The 21,146-nt window shown below is 39.5% G+C and overlaps 1 protein-coding gene across 1 annotated transcript; it reads left to right on the top strand.

The window, feature by feature from the left end:
• Window positions 1-726: 726 nt before the first annotated feature.
• Window positions 727-20,573, top strand: LOC126428461 (NEDD8-activating enzyme E1 catalytic subunit). Its single transcript, XM_050090395.1, has 5 exons — window positions 727-1,520; window positions 2,335-2,478; window positions 8,403-8,624; window positions 15,762-15,962; window positions 20,159-20,573. Exons 1-5 carry the CDS (start codon window positions 744-746, stop codon window positions 20,243-20,245), a joined length of 1,431 nt encoding a protein of 476 aa, XP_049946352.1. The 5' UTR covers window positions 727-743; the 3' UTR covers window positions 20,246-20,573.
• The last annotated feature ends 573 nt before the right edge of the window (window positions 20,574-21,146 follow it).

Raw genomic sequence — 21,146 nt, 5'->3', positions numbered from 1 at the left:
TCTGAGATACGTTTCACACACACTCTTAGCAAGGACGTAGTAAACTCGAAATTTAATTGAAAGTTTCACTGTTAATCAAGAAAACAAAAATCATCCATAAAAGTATCAAATGAGTTAGCTTCTAAATACTACACTACAAGTAGAGTAATCTTACATAAATAGAGGACGGTATAAAAACAAAAACGTGTACCTTCAAATTTTAAAAGTGATGCCTCGGTTAGGTAGCGTGCAGTTGTTCATTAGCGTTAGAATAATTCATGTCTCAAAAACGAATCTAACGAACAGCAGGGCTGGAATATGCTATTTTGCATGCTTCTTTCGCTTGAGAAACATCTTATAGATGCAATTTAATGAAAATGCCTTCCTTTTGCTAGCGGGTGTGCACAGATGAGAGTTTATTCACCAGCATTGTTTCGCACAAATTCTTGCTTCACAAATAACTCATACCTAATGCTACTGAACTAGCTGAAGCCATTAAATCAGTGGTTATCAGCGTATGGTCTATGGTAATCAGCATAGAGTAGATTATTTTGCTGTTGTTTGGTTGTCAGTACACTTTTCACCATTCAATTCGCCACTTTTCCTGCTGCTACGTCACATCAAACTCCGGAAGTTTTATTTATTTTAAATCAATTATTAAAATAGGAAATAAATATTCCCAGAAACTTTTATGTTATCTTGCTGAAAACCACTTCATAGCCATTTTGCGTGCGATTCTGACACGAAAATAATACAAAGATAAGATGTACGTCATTGACAGTGTATCACATCTCTGCCCGCTGTGTGGTTATGGAGGTGTAATTGTTTGGGCCGTCAACTTCATATATTTAATAATGAGTGGTGGTGACGGAGACGGGATGCAGCGTAGATGGAGTCATTTGAGAAAAGTGTTGGAGAGGTCGGGGCCTTTTTGTCACCCTGATTTCGAACCGTCATCGGAAACATTAAATTTTTTAATGAGTACATGCAAGATATTGGTTATAGGTGCCGGCGGATTAGGTTGTGAATTACTGAAAGACTTGGCTCTTATGGGATTTAAAGACATACACGTGATAGATATGGACACAATTGAACTTTCTAACCTTAACAGACAGTTTCTGTTCCGAAGAAAAGATATAGGAAAATCGAAGGCAGAAGTTGCAGCAGACTTCATAAACAACCGGATCCCCGGTTGCCGTGTGACGCCACATTTCTGTAAGATTCAAGATTTCGACGAATCGTTTTATAGATCCTTTCACTTAGTTGTCTGTGGCCTCGATTCAATAGTCGCTCGTCGGTGGATAAATGGTATGTTGATATCATTGCTTCAGTATGAGGACGGGGAGTTAGATCGAACATCAATTGTGCCAATGGTTGACGGTGGCACAGAAGGCTTTAAGGGCAATGCTAGAGTGATACTACCCGGTGTTACCGCTTGCATCGAATGCACTCTGGATCTCTTTCCCCCACAAGTGACATACCCACTTTGTACAATTGCAAACACACCGCGTCTGCCAGAGCATTGTATTGAATATGTGAAGGTAAGTGAGTATTGTACGTGACATTTAACGCAAATAAAGGGAATTTTTATTTTAATATAGTGGTTCTATTGTGTAACTTCATCCCAAAGTAGTATTTTGTACAGTTTTTGCTTGCTTGCAAAATTTTCTCGTCTTTTGTGTAGGCCATAATACAGTAAAATGTGGGACTCCTGTTTAATCCTAATTAAGTGTTCTTCAGGGAGCATGCGACTCCCATGTCGTTTCCAAATATGGTAATCTATTTATCTCTTTCAGTACTTGCATTATGCAACTGTGGACTGCATCTTTTCGTTACAAGGAAAGGGGGACATAAATAAACTTTACAAGAGAGCATTGGAAATTGCCAGTAGTAGAAGCTGATGACAATAGCCTGCTATAGTGCAGAATTTTATTTTGCCCACATATTGAGTGATTAAAAAAAGTTGTGTATTTACTATGCTACAGATGGAAGAAAATTCGTTTTTATTCTCACTATAGAAAACGAAAGTTATAAAATACAGTTAGTTTTCTTCACATAGTTTGTATTTTATATTGTATGTAACATTTTTGGTATGCAGTCTCACATAAAAGTTCGCTTGGATGATAGTTAGTATTAATCTTCGGTTATCATTTTTATCTTACATGTGTGTAACAATTTTGACTATGCAGCTATGTAAGCATTCACCTTGCTTTCCTGTTTAACCCACAGGAGTCTTCAAAGAGATTTGCTGCTAGAGATAATTGAGATTTTGTAACAAGCATTTTGAATATCTGTTAATTATTTCATAACAAACTATTCTGCTATTATATTTTCTGCTCAGAGTTTCATTTTCAGGTGATCCAGTGGCCGCGAGAGTCCCCGTGGTGTGATGTTCCAATTGATGGGGATGACCCAGCGCATATTGGATGGATTTGTGAGAAAGCATCAGAGCGTGCTGCACAGTTTGGCATAATGGGTGTTACATATCGCCTTGTCCAGGTAATATTCATTGTATTCCATTTTGACACTGTATGGTGTTCATTTCTCTTTCCAATGTAGGCTTCTAAATTGAGGATTTTTTATTCTCCTCTGCCTTATGATTGCCTAGGCAACTTCAAAAGCAGTATAATATCAGACATAAGAGAATCTGATCATGTCATGCTCAACAATTCTAATAAGGCTCTTGTAAGCACTCGTCGCACAGCATCCCATTGTTTGTTAAGCTAGTATACTGTTCCTTTGGGTTTCGTCTTGAAAACTCTTGCAGCCTTGCCCAGTATGAGTTTGGTGGTGCATGGTGCACCCAATGGTCATGGGTAGGTTGGGGGAAGGGGGGGGGGAGGGTAGTGAGTGCTGCAAGTTCACCCTAATCATAGATTTTGGCATGCTGGACCGACTGCAGTGAAGTGTGGCATTGAAACGTAGCATGGATTAGGGTCCTTGTCTTACCTGTCTGGATCACAAGATTGGTATAGATGTAAAGTGAATGGGGGCTAGAGAGGATTTCTTGTGGGTCATCTCTACTGCCAGTCAGCTGTATCATGCTTGCTCGGGTCCAAGGTGCTCTGCCTGACTCAGCATGTAATTCTCAAGAAACTTGTACAAATAGCACAATTTCCACAACTTCATAAAGCAAATCATAACAATATTGCTTTACTGGAATAGGTGATTAAGTAGAGCAATTTTGGAACTGACAGACCATGTTAAGAAATTGTCTCCCAAGGATTCAAGATTCATGGCAAGGGATGAGGAATGTGATAGATCAATGGAAAGCTGTTTATGATGACAAAATGACCTGTTGGTCATCTAGAAGTCTAAGTTTAGGTTGTATGTTGTCAAAACCAATCAAGATGGTACCCGAAGAGTCAGTGTTCAGAGGTATCATGGATAATTAACTTGTTGACAGCATCACAGATCAAAGCTTGGCACTTTTATTGCTATCCCTTCTTTATTCTTTGACAGTTCCAAACTATCACACTACAAATTTCTGTGTGCTGCACCCTCGGATAATTTACACACTGTCAGGTTCTGTTTTGATTGCAGTGTAAGCTATTAGTTTGTTGCCAACCACACAGCCTTGATGCACTAATTGTTAAAGGTTACTGATCACTATTTTTGTTGAACAGAAGTTCATCTCTAGAGAATGTTTTGTGGTTGTTGTATTCTCACTGTGTACTTAAAACAGTTGTCAGCACCACCTCTTGCATTTGCTTCACATGTAGCAGCTAGTGCTATCAACATTTCGCCAGGAAAAACATAAGTAACAGCTCTTGCCCTTCTCTTTCACCATAAAGTTATGTTGAGCCCCATTTTATGCCTAATGTTGAACATTATATCTGCCTTGTAACTGACTGAGTGTGTTGGTTTCAGTGTTTACAAAGTTGATTCCGTACCATCTCCAATAGAATTAGCCACTTCAAATACGACAGTCAGCAACGGTACAGCTTGAAGACCTATGAGAACTTAAACCCCCCCTCCCAAAGAACGTGTATGCAAGACCTACAGTTAAGCCAGTATTACATGACACACCTTCATTTACAAGTTTCCTCCAGTGCCCCAAACATACTGACTTGGAACTGCCAACTTTTTCGTTAGCCCTACTACATGATACAACTAACACGTAAGTCTGCGCTAGAATCCCAAGGATCCACATTCTGAATTACAGGCTCATTTATGCCATTGAGTGAAAATTGATATGTTTGTACAGCAGGTATTTACAGATATCAAATTCTTGATGTGTTTCCAGCCAGATCAAACTGTCATCTGAGCACAATATTTCAGCGGTCCACCTGGCCGCCACCATCAGGTGAGAAAAGCTACACTACTCTCGCCGATAACTGATTCCACTCACAAATGACTGCACCTTTATATGCATCAGAAGTACAACAGCACATGTGCTAGATACAGTGCACATGCGCTCAATCCTTCCTGCTGCCCCCTGGCGCAAAAAAAAGTTGCAGCACTTCCGGTGGTGAATACTGTTAAAAACGATATATAGTTACAAATGATTCAGATGCCATTGTTTCTTAATACCTGATAAAACAGGATTCCACGTTTTACTTAACGGGTATCCATTATCACGATTAATGATATTATCTGCTAGGCTGAAACAATAGGGCGCAATGGGATCCCATCCTTATGGATTTTTGGCAAACTGTATAATCTAGGTTTTGTTTCTAATTTGGGTGCACCAATTTACAACTTGGCAAAATTTTTAGCATCGGCTCTTGGCCCTCATGTGGGTAAATGTGAATACCATGTATCCAACTCCATGGATTTTATTCAGTGTTTAAAATTGCTTTGCCTTGGTCCCTCTGATTTACTTGTTAGTTTTGATGTGGTGTCCCTTTTACTTGGGTCTTTGATTTTAATTAATGAAAAACTGATATGTAAATGACAAAGCTCTGCCATCATGTTCCAAAATGACAAATATTTTGAACAAACCGACGGTGTGGCTATGGGGAGTCCTTTATCCCCCCATAGTCGCTAATCTTTTTATGGAGGACTTTGAGGATATGGCCGTGAAAACATATTTTTGAAGCCTTTGTGTTTTTTGAGATGTTTCTTGTTTGGTCACATGGAATAGACTCTTTGCACCAGCTATTGGACTATTTTAATTGTCTTCATCCGAACATCAAATTCATGATGGAAATTGAAAAGGAGGGAATATTACATTTTTGGATGTACTAGTTTATAGAAAAGATGACGGAACTCTTGGACACAGTGTTAACATGAAACCTACCCATTCCGACTGGTATTTACATGCTACCAGTTGCCATCCACCTTTTCGACGTGCAGGAGTCCTTCGGACCTTGGTTAAACAAGCATATGCTTTCTCGGATGCTGAGAATTTACCACAGGAGCTGCAACATCTTAAGGACATGTTCGATAATAACGGCTATACGGACCAACAAATTCGACGTGCTTTTGAGTTTGGACACCTACCTGAACCTTCTGAAGATACCTTTAGGTCTGTGGCTTTTCTTCCTTATGCTGGGAATGTGTCCGCCAAGATAGATAGACTTTTGAAGAAATATGAGATGAGATGTTTCTCGTCTGCTAGCTACGATTTGAGCACTTCTTGGCTCTGTCAAAGATGATTTAGGTTTGAGGTAGTCTGGCGTTTACAAAATACCATGTGAGTGCAGAAAAATTTACATTGGCCAAACTATTCGGACCGTCAACGACAGGGGTATTGAACATCATCGCCATACATGATTATTACAACCAGATAAATCTGCGGTGGCTGAGCATTGCCTTACAGAGGGACATAGGATGCTATACAATGAAATGCAAGTAGTTGCAAATGCTTCACGGTACTGGGATTGTGTTTTAAAAGAATCTGTCGAAATCAGACTAGCAGATAATATAATGGATATCTGCTAAGTAAAACGTGGAATCCTGTTTTATCAGGTATTAAGAAACGACAGCATCTGAATCGGTTGGCTATGAATAATCATTTGTAACACTATATCATTTTTAATAGTATTCACCACGGGAGGCACTGCAACATTTTTTGCGCCAGGGGCAGCAGGAATGATTGAGTGCTTGTGCGCTGTATTTAGCGCATGTGCTGTTGTACTTCTGATGCATATAAAGGTACAATCATTTGCGAGTGGACTCAGTTATCGGTGAGAGCAGCTTAGCTTTTCTCACCTGATGTGGCTGTCAGGTGGACCACTGAAACATTGTGCTCTGATGATAGTTTGATCCGGCTGGAAACCTGACTAGAATTTGATATACTAATATGCTGGGAAAGTCTACATAGCCACATTTGGTATTTACTGATATTGAGACTTCTATGAGGTCTAGAGTCATATTTATTAAGCAGTTATTGTTATTTTATGGAGCTAGAATGAAATTATGTTACAGTCACACACAGTTATGGACTAATGTGATAATTTTGTTATCCTAGTTCTAACAAATGATTATCTGTGTTTACATTTCAGTGTTTGACACGGAGGCTGCTATTACCTATGCAGTATTTGCCATGATGTTGTCCGCCTTCGTTGTTAGAATGGCAGAATGACAATGTAATGTCAGGAGTAGGACTTGTGTTAAACACTAACTGGGAAAAAGGCATGAAGGCAGGGACTTACACTCCCTGTTAATGAAACACTTGAGCCCTAAGATCCACAGGAATTTAGGAACTTTGTCAGAATGGACATACTTTGTTTTGAAAAACTGCTGTCGATCATATATGGTGCGATTTGCACAAGTGGCACAGTAATGAGGGAAGCTATTTCACACTTCAACCAATTAATGTGATACATAAAAACATCAAAAGCAAAATTATATGTACATATACATAGAAGACGTAAACTCGGAGCTAAACGTTTGTGGACATACCTTATAATGGTACAGCTACAATAAGAAGCTATCATTAAATATACAGCTTTTCTCAACGCCAATTCAAAAAAAGAGAATTTTCATTTATGTTATTACTGTATGGGGTGAGTAATTACCAGAAATGACACATGGTTTATGTTCCACATTAACCTTAGCTCTCCTTTCCCTGGTTTGGTAACTGGGGTAGGCTAGAGACACGCAAGTTACTGAAGTGGCGTCCAATTGAAAGACTTGCACAAGGCCTGTCAGTCCCACATTAATATTAGTATTATTATTATTATTTACTGTATTTATAAAAAGTTACTGATAAATGTGTCGAATATCTTGAGCAGTAGCCAAAAATAAATTCTCAAGAGTTCATGTATGTCTCTCCTGCGTACCGCAAGTGAAAAAATACCAGAAAGTCCACTTGAAATGGTGTGTTCTGATCATGCCCCTCTTCTACCACATATGTACAGGTCCATGGCAGGATAGAACAGTTTCTATTTCTCCCTGGCAGATAAACTGTCTGCTCAAATCACAGCTTGTTTTTTTAGATGTATTGTGTAGTACTGGCTTTACTGACAGCCCTCCCTTTATTGTGGGTTCCCACACCCTTTGGATGAGCCTCTGGTGCAGCTACCGGGTAATGTACACCCCAATTCCTGACACTGTGCATTTTATTCAGACATCCATATATAATGAGCTAGCTATACATACATCTACAAACTGAATTGAGACCAACATTCTCTACCGAAATAATGTGTGTCTTCTGAAAAACTGGTGTCTGGGGGAAGAATCCTTTCATGACTTTCCCTATTTTTTTTTCCGATCATTTATTTGGATCGTATGCCATTTGGATTCTTCCTCCAGACACCAGTTTCTCAGAACTCCACTGGTGGGAACAAGCACTGCAACATGTCCATGGTTCTCGCCACCCACTGGGCCTTAATTTACATTAATTCCTTCTATCCCAGCATTTCTTCACAGTGACTACTTTTTTCACTCCATTTTAGCTTTCTACGTCTTTCATTTTTTTACATTTCTATTTTTCGCCATCCCCTCCCACCCTTGTTACATACAATGCACTTGGTTCCTAACTCTTATTAACTCGTACATGAAATTTTAGCAGTAATCTCTGTCTTCCACATCTAAGCTCCCAGATCTTCAAATTTCATCTGGTGCAGTCCCCAACAATCAGTTTTCCCTTCTCATCCCGCCTGGTAAACCTTCCCTGATCAGTGTTCTGGGCGACTTTTCTGAACTGTATCCCTTTCCCTAAGCCTCTCCAGTTATTTTCCTTCACCCCTCTTCCTTCTCCTTCAACTCTTCTGACAGAAGGCGCTACTGGCTCTGAAAGCGTGTAAAAGTTAAATCCTTGTGTGTGTGTGTGTGTGTGTGTGTGTGTGTGTGTGTGTGTGTGTGTGTGTGTGTGTTACCCTGCCGCTGCTTGGTGAGTAGATTTTTTTGTCCATCCATTTACATTATATAGTCAATAATTGATTATTTTTGTTGTAATAACTTTTGTAGTATGGTCGTCAAAAGTATAACATGAATTTGATGATGCACTAAGGTAAAGTTTTACTTTGTTGCAGGGTGTTGTGAAGAACATAATACCTGCAGTGGCATCTACGAATGCTGTGGTGGCTGCGGCATGTGCCACAGAAGCCTTCAAGCTGGCTACGAGCTGTTGTGTTCCCATGGACAACTACATGGTGTTTAATGATGCCGATGGCATTTACACGTATACGTATGAGGCGGAGAAGAAAGAAGATTGCCTCGCTTGTAGTCAAGTGCCCAGAGTTATTGATATTGAGGTGAGTGGGGGGGGGGGGGCTGTATTTTTATTGGTGTAGTAATTGTACTCCTTTTCTACTTTACTGCTAGTTTCTTTGTCTTTGAGGTAACAAAAAATCAGATTTAACTTCGATGTATGTAATGTAGAAGTAAAGGACCACTCGCTGAATAGCGGAATTGTTGATTCGTCAACAGATGCACGCACGAAAAAGAAAGAAAACTATTCTAGCTTTCAGAATAAATCTGTCGAGCTACAGCACAAAAATACACACATGCCTGTGCCTCTATATTGTTCTGGGTGAATACACAATGCAGAGATTGTATTTTGGTAGGTGGACTAGGGTGGGGTAAGAGTTGTCATGGAGGCTGTGGGGACACTAGGTTAGTGAAGATTGAGGTCAGAAGGGTTACAGGTGTGAATGATGTATTCCAAGGATAACTCACATGTGTGTAGTTCAGAAAAGCTGGAGACACATGGGAGGATCCTGATGGCCCGGTTTGTGAAGCAGCATGATGTGGTGAGCTGCATGTGGCCAACTTTGTTCTTGGCCACAGTGTGATGGCGACCACACATTCTGATGGACAGCCAGTTGTCTGTCATACCGACATGAAAAACTGTGTAGTGGTTGCAGCATAGTTGGCATACGGTGTAGCTGCTTTCACAGGTGGCCTGGCCTCTAATGGGATTGGATAATCCTGTAACAGGACTGGAGTAGGAAGTGCTAGGTGGGTGGCTGGGGTAAGTCTTGCATCTGGGTCTTCCATAGTGATACGACCCCTGTGGTAAGGGGTTGAGGGTGGCATAGGGGTGGACCAGGATGTTATTTAGGTTGATGGGTAGTGGAATACCACTTAAGGAAGAGTGGGAAGGATCATGAGCAGGATGTCCCTCATTTCTGGGCACAATGATAGTCAAGAAGGTTCAGTTGCCCAAGTCTGGTGTGATACTGAGTGACTTGGAGGTACTCCTTTCCAGCTGATTTGTGGAGAGATATGGGGTATGTGAGGATATGGCATGGGAAATCTTCTTGTTGACTAGTTTCGGAATGTAGTGGCTGGCTGGGAAGGCCTTTTGTGAGACCTTCAGCATACTGGGTAGGGGAATTGTCATCACTGACAGATTAGCTGTCCATGGGCGGCCAGGCTATATGAGTGACACTCTTTTAGTGGTCACGGGCTGGGTTTCCAAACTGTTACATTATGCTCTTCACTTTTTCTAAACTGAAACTTAGCCTGTGCCACAGGTTGCCTAGGAAAAATTATACATACAGGTTGGTTAAGTTTTGTTACAAGGGCAATCCCAAAATTAAGGTCTCCTATATTTTTAGATTATTTTCTATAATAGTTAAAGTACTGTAAGGGCTGGAGAACACTTTATCTTTCTGCAAAATTTCTATTTCAGTCGATGCGTCTTTTGTAAACACTGTGGCAGCTTTTACAATTCTCATGTATTACCAGATCGCTGTCATACCCTGCAGGATGTTTTAGACCTCATCTTTTATTGGCGCACAACCTCCATCCAGACAATGTTCATTCCTTAAAGCATTCTGTCAACAGTTGCAGTTATCTATAAGGTGAAAAATTTCGAACCCTTAGAGGTTCATTTTCAAGCCTGGCTCAATGAGGCCACAAAAACAGTGAATACAAAAATGGTATTACAATAAAAAGTCTAAAGGTAACAAATTGATTATTGGAATGCAAACATACCTGCAATGACAGTGCCTGATCTTAATCATAAACATTGTGTGGAAACCCATGCTCTGTAAATGTTGGCAGAATGAATGCCACAATCCACAGTGCCTGTTAGTCAAAATTAAACCATAGGTCAACATAGCAAACAGCACCCGGAAACTTACAATGGTGCTAGCATCACGCCTCATGTAAAAGCGCATTCCCCCAGCCAGTGGGTGTGTCGCATTTTAAAATGGGGTTGCATCTAAACACCTTTATTAAACCTGACATTAGTACAGTGAATAACAACAACAAATGTACAGGTACTACACAGCTACTAGAGTGACATATACCCGTCACATATTTGAACACAAGGCAAGCATTTCATGTTAAAGTGTACATCCAATAGACACACCAAATTAAAATAGGGGCATCACAGTGCCTTTATTAACCAGTCACATGTAATATAAAGTACAATGAAACAAATCTTACTTGTTGCTCGATTAAAAATTTTACATTGTACATATAGGTGGTTGTGTTCCAAATGCCTACATACATATAGTTTACATACATAAAAAGTTTCAAAACAATATAATCGTTTGATTAAAACGTTTTGTGAAAGACAGTTATGCAGCCCTACTAAAACAATGTCTCATAGCACCGAATTATTACTGCATCACATCATGTGCAACCACCTTGAAATCGCGTTGTACTGTACACACAGGTCCATCTGTTCATGCAAGTCCTGTTTCGAATTACAGAGGATGAGTACTGAAATATGGATACTCAAGTATTTTACATAATCGGGTCAGGTTGTTTGGGGGAAGAGACCAAACAGTGAGATCATCGGTCTCATCAGAATAGGGAAGGACGGGGAAGGAAGTCGACTGTGCCCTTTCAAAGGAACCGTCCTGGCATTTGCCTGGAGCGATTTAGGGATATCACGGAAAACCTAAATTAGGATGGCCGGACGCAGGATTGAGCCGTTGTCCTCCCAAATGAGAGTTCAGTGTGCTAACCACTGCGCCACCTCACTCGGTCTTTTACATAATTCCACGCAATTTTTCGTTGCTGGTCATGCATGCTGCATGAACAGCCTTTTCCATACAGTGTCTCTATGATCACACCACCTATGAGCTGACATAATTTACTTTTAGTGACTTCTGTTTTTGTGATTTCTTGAGCTGCTTCATACCATGCACATTGACAAGATCACTGTAATGTAAGCACTTCACGTCCTACTCGTGTATGTACCAACATGTGGACATTTTATTTTTACCTCACAGCGAATAAACAGCAAAGTACTGCACACTGTGTGACGCATAGCACAGTGTTTCACATGAGTGCTTTTTAGTGGATATTGTATCATTTGTAATCTGTAATTAGAGACGCGTATTGAGCCAGTAAACTTGTTGGATCAGGATGTTTAAATGTGAAACAATGTTTCATAGGTGAGCATTTAAGTGCATCTGTAATTGGATTGGCATGTCGAGTTAGTAAATTATCTCGGGTTATGATGTGTGTATCTGAAGTGTGGCATGATCATAGAGGCACTATACGGAAAACATTGTTCGTGCAACATGCATGACCAATGATGCAAAATTGTTTGGAATAATGTAAAATGCTTTAGTGTCTGTATTTTAGTACTTGTCTTCTGTAATTCACCACAGAGCTCGCATGAATAGATAGGCACTGTGAGTGCACAAGGCGATTTCAAAGTAGTCATGCATGACGTGGTGCTGTAACTACTCAGTGCTATGAGACAATTTTATTAGGATTATTTAACTGTGTTTTACAAAACTTATTAGTCAAACAATTGTAATGTTTTTAAATGTTTTATGTATGTAAACTATATGTATGTAGGCTTTTGGAAGGCAACTGTCTGTATGTACAATACAAAAGTTGCAGTGGAGCAAATATTACATGTGACTGGTAAATAAAGGTGCTGCAATGTCCCATATTTTAATTTGATGTGTCTATTTGCTGTTGATGCACCCTTGAACATGAAATGCTTGTCTTCTGTTGAACTACGTGACAGGTATACATCACTCTAGTATTTGTATTTGTGTAATACCTGTACATTTGTTGCTGTCATTCACTGTATTGATGTCGGCTTTAATAAAGGTGCTTAGACCCATCCCCATTTTAAAGCGCGACACTCCCATTGGCTGGGGACGCACTTGTACGTGAGGTGCGACACTAGTGCCATCAAAAGTTTGCTGGTGCTATTGGCTATGTTGACCTCTGGTTTGATTTTGACTTGGTAACAGGCATTGTGGATTGTGGCATTCATCCTGCTAACATTTATAGAGCACGTGTTACCACTCGCATTTGAGCTTTTTTTTGTAATACCATTTTGTATTTACTGTTCACTGATAACTACATACTGTAACCTCAATGGACCAGGCTTGAAAATGAACCTATAAGGTTTCAAAACTAGTCCCCTAATAAATAACTGCAGCTGTTGACAGAACCATTAATAAACGCTGTAGGGAATTTAAATAAAGCTGCTGTTCCCTGTCAGTGAAATTTTGAAACAAGAAATGTTCGTTCAACTTGGGGAACAGGCAGTAGTCACTCAGTGCCATCTCCGGACTGTACAATGGACGGGTGATGAAATTCCAACCAAAGTTTTGCAAGAGATCAACAGTTTGATGAATGGTGTAAGGGAATTCGTTGTGGAGAATGCTTACACCTTTGTTCAACATTTCTCTTCTCTAGCTCTGAATTTTCCTGAGTTTTTTCAGTGTTTCACAGTGCTAATCAACGTTTGTTGTTGTCTCAGAAGGCAGAAAGCCAAACAGTGATGGCCCCCTTCTGATCCGAAAACACGGTTGCCACCACTTTACCAGCAGATGCATTGTTCAGATATTTGAGGTGCAGGTTAAGAGGGATATCGCCACTCGCATGACTGTTGATTTGTCTCGGGTGTTAAATGGAATGCCCAGGTTTAGTCATTTGTAATAGTAGAGTCTAAGAAGTTGTTCTTTTCATCTGCATAACAATGAAGAAATTCACAGAAAGTATCAACCTCTTGCTGTTCATGGTCTTTTGCCAGCGTATGCAGTACCAGTCTTTCATATACCTTCAGATATTGCAGCTTTTCCGTTAAAATAGTGTGGATTGTGTTTCGGGAATCCTCAGGAACCCAAAGGTTGAGAGCTTCTAGAGTGATCCTTCAATCCTTATGAAAATTTCCTGAACCTGTGCGACTGCCTCATCGGAAATTAGCAGCCTAGAGCTCCTTTCTTTGTTGTGAAGCGTAGTACGATCAGCTGTGAACTCTCTACACCACTTGCAAATATTTTTGAAATCCGTGCACAACTGTGTTGTGGACTGGCAAGACAGCCAATCCACAGTGACGGGTAACCGAAAGACATGCGCTTAAACTCACGCAGGCTGGCGTGAGGTCTGAAACAGGATACATAATGAATGCTATAAAGAAAAGTATGTAGCTGCTGGAATACTTAACTTTAATCCACAATTGGTGAACATTGGTCTTGTTACTGTACATGCTTCATTAGATACATAGCAAAGGATAAATGGCGCCTTGCTAGGTCGTAGCAATTGACTTAGCTGAAGGCTATGCTAACTATCGTCTCGGCAAATGAGAGCGTAATTCTCAGTGAACCTTTCCTAGCAAAGTCGGCTGTACAACTGGGGCGAGTGCTAGTAAGTCTCTCTAGACCTGCCGTGTGGCGGCGCTCGGTCTGCAATCATTGATAGTGGCGACACGCGGGTCTGACGTATACTAGCGGACCGCGGCCGATTTAAAAGCTACCACCTAGCAAGTGTGGTGTCTGGCGGTGACACCACAGACTGCCCCTACGCATTTTCATGAATTGGCAATGAATTTCAATGGGATTAATGCCTTTTTGTTCAAAAATCGAATGACTGCGCAAACATTGCAGTTGGCAGGAGTGTTCGACAGGGACTCCATTCTCGACAAATGACAAGCCGAAACAGAGCATGGCAGAGAGGTGTGTGCATGTTCGTCTGAGAGGGGAAGCACAAATTGCAACACCATTGCCAACAATTGCATTAACAGTCTCTCTGCATACCTAAAAATTGCCCTTATAATTGCAAATAACCATCTGAAACATGTAGTCAAAAAATCTGTAGAAGTGACTGGGTACAGTTATTTGATATTCATAAGTCGTAGTTATGCCTAATCTTAAATGTTTTCATGAAAAAGCTTTTACTGAAGAAGGCAGACCTGCCACTGACATAGTGATTTTCAGTCAAGTTGGCGATAGATTCTTTGTGGTGACATCCGCTACATTACTTTAACTTTTGGAGGGACTTTATTTTCACGAGGTCAAAATGTGCTCCAGTGCAAAACTTTAACTTTTTCTGATTGCCTTATGGAGTTGAGAACAGAATGTGAGTTATTACTCTTTGTATTTTGTATGTTTTGTGAATCGTGATGCTGAACTTTTAATTATTTGAGATGATGAGATGTGTATTGTGATCACGAATGGGCTTAATTTATTTGGAGCTGACTGTAGAACGATCCTACTGCCACTAGCATACATTTTGTATAAGGACCACAAAGAGAAGATAAAAGAAATTAGGGCTTATAAGGAGGCATATAGACAGTCATTTTTCCCTCTCTCGATCTGTGAGTAGAACGGGAAAGAAAATGATTAGTAGTGGTACAGAGTACACACCATGACACACTGTACAGTGGCTTGCGGATTATGTATGTTGATCTAGATGGGGTTTTTGTTAGCCTTGGATGACCACTTAGCTTGGGCATTCTGCTACCATTCTTGTAACACCCTAACGCCCTCAACACAACTTTACTCCCTTTGATAAGGTTATTTTCTATCTTTATTTTAATGAGATATATCAGGACCACTTTCTGTGTATCTGAGACTAACTTTCTTCAATAAATCTTATTCATCACAATTCTGTCTTCTACATCAATTACAGACATTAGAACACGACCCTTTTATTAATTATTTATTATTTCTGTGTATTTCATTAATTCGCATTTCCTGCCACTACGTAGGTATCTTTACTGATGGATTATGGCTACTGGGTATTGTTTGGAGAAAGATAGCTGCTGTGCACGAAAGCAGACCTGTGTGGCTCAACCCTACAAGGTTATTGAGCTAATCTTTTTGAACAGATCCGTGCATAGCCCAGTTATCTAAAGTACAAGAAACGGCAGGTAAAGTTGCGGTTGTTTTGCTTGTATGGACTGCTTGTTAGAGAAACAGTTGCAACTTCAATTATTTGAAATGAATCAAGTGATTAGGTCTGCTTGTTGGCAATGTTACCGTGCCACATATTTTGGCATCCAGTTGATTGAGGTGAACCTTAACTGTGCCTTCAGCAGCTGTATGAGTCAAGTCCAGTATTGCCACATAACCTGTAGGTGACAGTGCTGGACAGCTGCTTTAGATTCTTTGCAGTGTAGTACATTTGATGCCAACCATTGTGAAACACAGTATCATTTTACTTAATATGTTGTATTTCAGGGTCCAGACGTAAAACTGGAAGGCCTCATTACAATACTCCGCGACGACCCAGCCTTACAGATGAAAAATCCTGGCCTGACAGCTATGGTCGACGGGAAGAATCGAACACTGTACATGCCAACTGTCGCCAGCATCGAGGAGAAGACACGAGTGAACCTTACAAAGACACTTGGGGAACTTGGTTTGGAGAACGGTCATGAGGTGAGTTACACTGTCTCTCATAAATGCAGATCCTGCTTTCAGTGTAGTAAGGCAAACCTGTCTCAATAAACTATTTTAAGTTTCGTATATCGTATTCTTTAACCCTTTATTTGGCAAATGGTGAAAATAAAAACAAAAAAAATTTTTTTCAGTGCTTATATTTATTTGTTATGCTTAAAGAAATACAATTCAGTCAGTTTTAGAAATTTTTGACAAAAATTATGAAAATTATGAAATGTTGCTTATAAGCAACATTGCCAGCAATAGACCACATTTATACATATTATAGAAAAAAAGTGTTTGCCAATAACCTCAAGCAAAAGGTTTCCTGTACGTGAATAATTTAATTTATAAACACATTTATGCATTCCTGCTGTGCAATAGAACTGTTTCATTTTCCCTTCTAGTTCTTCTTGCAATGGAATTTTTGGAAACAGTTTCTCTTTGGAACAAAGCGCAATAACAATGGCCTTGGGACTGTATACAGGCCAGTGCTCTATATTATCAAATCGGACATCTTGTGTAACAGTCGGAGCTGTTGGCTTCCTCCTCTTCTTTTGTGGTGGTGTTATGTCTATTGAGGGCCTTCCTACTTTCCCTTTCCCTGAAAACATCAAACCATTGGCAATATCTGCCCTGAATGACTTCAGTGAGGTCTTCTTGTCCAGAGGTTCTTTTCGAAATATCAGCCAGACATTTACAACACTCAGATTGGTACTCTGTAGAGCTCTATCAGCATACCAGCAAGATCAACTCCTCCCATATGCTTGTTGTACTGACGTACAATACTGAGACAGGACACTTCAATTCTTCTTTTTTCATTGCTGTCCCATCATTTTACTGCTGAGAGTGATTGGACACCACAAAATGAGCTTGCAAGTGTCACGGTTTTATTGTTTTGAATATCCACTGTAAGCATATGTAATATACTAATGGCATATGTCCCAACTATGGGCAATGTTGCTCACAGGCAACATAAAAGTTTTATACTATTTACGTAATTCAAAACAATATTATATTGAAATATTTCTCCTGTAAACTCACCTCTGGGTATTTCTTGAAGAAAATCTGCTAAGATTACTGCCAATTTATTGAAATCCACTCTCTCAGAACCAAAATAAGACACCCCTGTTGCTCACATGAGATCTCTGTAACACCACTGCACAAACTGCCATCTCGTGTGGAAAACCTTGAACTATTACAACAACTGGCATTTGCAATGTGTAAAGGAACGTTGCCTGGAGGCAACAATATGAGTAAAAGACACTGGGAAGTATTTGTTGTCCCATAAGGCCAATGTAAATCTGATGTTGCTTGAGAGCAACACTGCCAAATGAAGGGTTAATATTACTAGTTTGTTGTTGTCCTTTCTATTAATTGTGGAGAGTGAGTGAGCGAGCGGGTTTTGTAGCGTGTGACAAAAAATTTAAATCTGAAATGTATTCAGAAATTCACCTCCAGCTCAGAAGTAGGCAGAAATTAGAGCTATGTAGGCATTCAGTAGTGTGCATGAACAATAGCTGCAGCACAAACTATACCTGTCACTCGTGGAATCAAGTGATTCCTCTACTCCCCACCCCACTGACAACCTGTGCAATTATTTTGTCCTGGTAAAGATATTTGGGATGAGTGATATGTCAAAAAAAGTGTAGAAACAAAATTATTCCTAGGACTCAAGTGGCACTTCATTTATTGCACTGACATAAAGGAAAACTAATTTGGCATCATCTTTGTGCTAGCATGAAGATCTGTTCACCTTCCCATCATACATTTTAGAGAGAACCAGATTTTACTTATTAAATATGTTTGGTAATTGAATGTGCTGTTTACTGGGAAGTATTTTGCAAGCCTGTAATAAATAGTGAATAAAGTGTTTACAAGCTTCCAGCCACATAAAGTGGTTAAAACATAGAGCATAGCAATCAGTTGTCCTTTCCTTCTAGGTTTTATTCAGCAAATATAGGGTTCGGCTAGTGCCTAGCCATTATCAATACATTATTTCATAGTATCAATGCATGTCCTAGTACGTCAAGACTCAAGTCTTGAATGAACTGTGACAGAAATCCAAACAACAAGGGACCGGCATACTAGGACATGCATTGATACTATGAAATAGTGCATTGATAATGACTAAGCACTCGCTGAAATTGTAGATTTGTTTAATAAAACCTGAAAGAAAAGTATGACTGCTGTGCTCCATCATTTTGAAAGTGTCATCATCATTGAGTGCATCCACATTCCTAATGGAAGGTAACCTGATGAGTACTCTTTGGCAACTGTCACGTGAAATGATTGCTGGTGGGCTGCAGGTACATCCTTGCAAACTCACTGGATCCAGTGCAGTACTTAGCTACAGGCCACCGACTCTGTTAAAGCTGTTTTTGTGATCTTTATTTCGATGACTTGTTTAATTACACAGTCCCAGAAGCCACAAGTGAGAGCCATGGCAGAGGTATTGTAAAATTTGGTCTGGTGACAGTTTTGTAAAGCGTGCCCTGGTATGTCTTTTGCTAATTTCTGTGTTCTCCAGTATGCATTGTTTATCCGACTTAAGATTGGCCACACTTGCAATGTCTTGTAGATGCCAGGTGTTCTGAGGCACCTGGGGCCTAAAAGATACCTTGTGAATATGACCAATCTTTTATTGGATGAATTGTGCACATTGAAGAACAACATAGGAAGGAGCACGAGAGGCTTTATTGCCTATGCTACCCTGAAAAATCTGCTGTAGCTGAAAATGTTCTAAAAAAACAGTCACCAGATCAGATATGACTTCTGCCACAGCTCAAACTAGCAGCTTCTGGGATTGTGTAATTAAAGAAGCTATCATAATAAAGGTTACCAACAGCCTGAACAGTGATGGTGGCCTGCATCTCAGCACGTTATCACAACGTGGGTCCAGTGATCGTGGGGTTGAAGGGGCACATAGGAAACAGAATCAATGTATCGCCATATAGGGCAATTCCGTAAGCACCGGTGACATCACAGCTGCCAGATAGAGTATATAAGGCCATATGTGCATCTCACCTGCAATAATGTCACATGACAAATGGGCAAGGAGTACTTGGTTGTAATTCTGAGGTATCGTAACACTTGACACTGCTGGAAGCCCAAGAACATTTTATTCAGTGTCACTGCCATGAGACTACATTTTTACAGTATTGATATGTAGTTACTTCAACATTATAATAGGGGCAGTGCATTATGCAGATCTACTTACTAGTGTATCGTGTGCAAGCGTTGTCTCGTGTGTTAACTATTGTAATACACTTCCATTTGAACCTGGTTGCTGTAGCAAAGTCTTGGTCTCTCTACAGTTTCCACTCCACCCCCCCCCCCCCCCATACACACACACACTTTACTAAATTTGCTATTCCCTAATGTCTTAAGGTGTACTGTATCAACCTATACCATCTTTTAGTCAAGCTGTGCCTTAATTTCTTTTTTCCATGATTAGATTCAAAATCTCTCTTATCAGTTATTCAATGTACCAACTGGATCTCCAGATTTCTTCTGTGGAACCATATTTCAGATGATTCTGTTCTCTTCATTTCCATACTGCCTTGAAAGGCAATATACTAGACAGAAAAAGACATCTTAAGACTTACATTTATTGTCATTGTTAACTGTGTTTCTCTTTTTCATAAAAGCTTTGCTGCTTTTGTCAGCCTGTATTTTATAACCTCCACAATTCTCAGTTAATATTCTACCTAAATAGCAAAACTCATTTAGACACTATCCATTCGATTAAACTACTCTTCCATGTCCTTTGGTGTCTCCAACAGGATTATAATAGCACGGGCAAACCTCAGCTTTAATGTATTCCTCCTGAAATTGAATTATCTTTCTAAATTTCTCCTTCATTTCCTTTGGTGTTTGCTCATTATGCAGATTGAATAACACGGGATATAGAGGAGTTGCAAAACTACAGGCTGGTTTATGTAAAAGTCATAGATAACCTATCGATCTCTGTATTTTATCCGCGATAACTACAGAATGTCAAAGATAATATTTCAGTCAATATTGTCAAAAGCTGTTTCTAAATCTAAAGTTACAGAGAACAAAAAGTGAAAGTATCTTTGTCCTCAGTTCTGTGTTAGTGACACGCTGACCTAAAACAAATTTCTGGTTTGTTGAAGAGAGCTAAGCCCTGTTGTTTCTGTTTTATTGTTACAAATAAAATTTCCTTGTTGCAGGTAGCAGTAGCTGACTCCACTACACCTGTTACTGTGGTGCTGAGGTTGAGATATAATGGACCAGATGGAGATGTGGAGATGAAGTAGGCATTTCACTGCCTATCTGTTTTATTTATGAAGTATCAGTGAACCAACTTTGTTATATAGTGCAGAAGCCTTTGTATAAACTAAATTATTCTCGTGAAGAAGACGATGACAGCAGTGCCTGTGTGTATAATTCAGTCGGGAACAGCTGTGGTTGCTGCAGGTCGGCTGTATGTAGCAGAGTGCAATTTTTTTTTTATTTGTTCCCTTCTGGAAGGAGTTTCTGATAATGTGTCTTGTGTTCTTTACTAAATAGAAATTTTGTAATATATGTTACACCTAAAATTTTATAACCAATGAATAATAAAACACTGGAGAACATTGAAATTAAGGTCATTAATGATTTTGCAAATATGTTGAAATGATGGGAGCATATTTTAAAAAATCAGTCAAATGTTTTATGAAATGATTTGTCTAAAGTAAGAAATGAAGTAGATTACATATGCATATGACACAGCAGACTAGCTGTGCATTATTTTGTGCATAAGTCAAATGCACATTAAACGCTGCTCTAATCTGTTTTTATTTCTTTCTTTTAGGCAAATCATTTCATAACGATCAGACTGATTTTGTTTCAGTTTTTAAGTTTTGCTCGGAAAGCATGATCTTATTGACACCTCAGTTGCTTTTCTAATGTCTTGTGTTCTCAAAATGCCCTAAATTTAGTACCCATTTTTAATATGTTGTTCTACAAGTAAAACTAAAGAAAAAGTTCATATAAACATAGGTCAGCAAATATTTAGTTATGAAGTTACGGCTAGTAAGATTTTGCCTAAAATTTAGCAACTTCGCTAATATGAAGCCATTATAAAACTGTACAAGGTTAAAGTAAAGCACGATTTCCATTTTTTGTTGTTGTTGATCTGGTGAATCTAATAAAACATGTCCCACATGTGTATCTGCA

The sequence above is a fragment of the Schistocerca serialis genome, chromosome 12, assembly GCF_023864345.2.
Source record: "Schistocerca serialis cubense isolate TAMUIC-IGC-003099 chromosome 12, iqSchSeri2.2, whole genome shotgun sequence".
Lineage (NCBI taxonomy): Eukaryota > Metazoa > Arthropoda > Insecta > Orthoptera > Acrididae > Schistocerca > Schistocerca serialis.
This window is presented reverse-complemented; position numbering and strand designations above follow the sequence as displayed.

What these genes read in the sequence shown, in the direction of transcription:
- LOC126428461 (XM_050090395.1), top strand. Translation starts at nt 744, where the DNA reads ATGTACGTCATTGACAGTGTATCACATCTCTGCCCGCTGTGTGGTTAT. An exon ending in CCAGAGTTATTGATATTGAG is followed by an intron (nt 8,625 to 15,761) that starts GTGAGTGGGGGG and finishes GTTGTATTTCAG; the next exon opens with GGTCCAGACGTAAAACTGGA. An exon ending in GTTTGGAGAACGGTCATGAG is followed by an intron (nt 15,963 to 20,158) that starts GTGAGTTACACT and finishes TCCTTGTTGCAG; the next exon opens with GTAGCAGTAGCTGACTCCAC.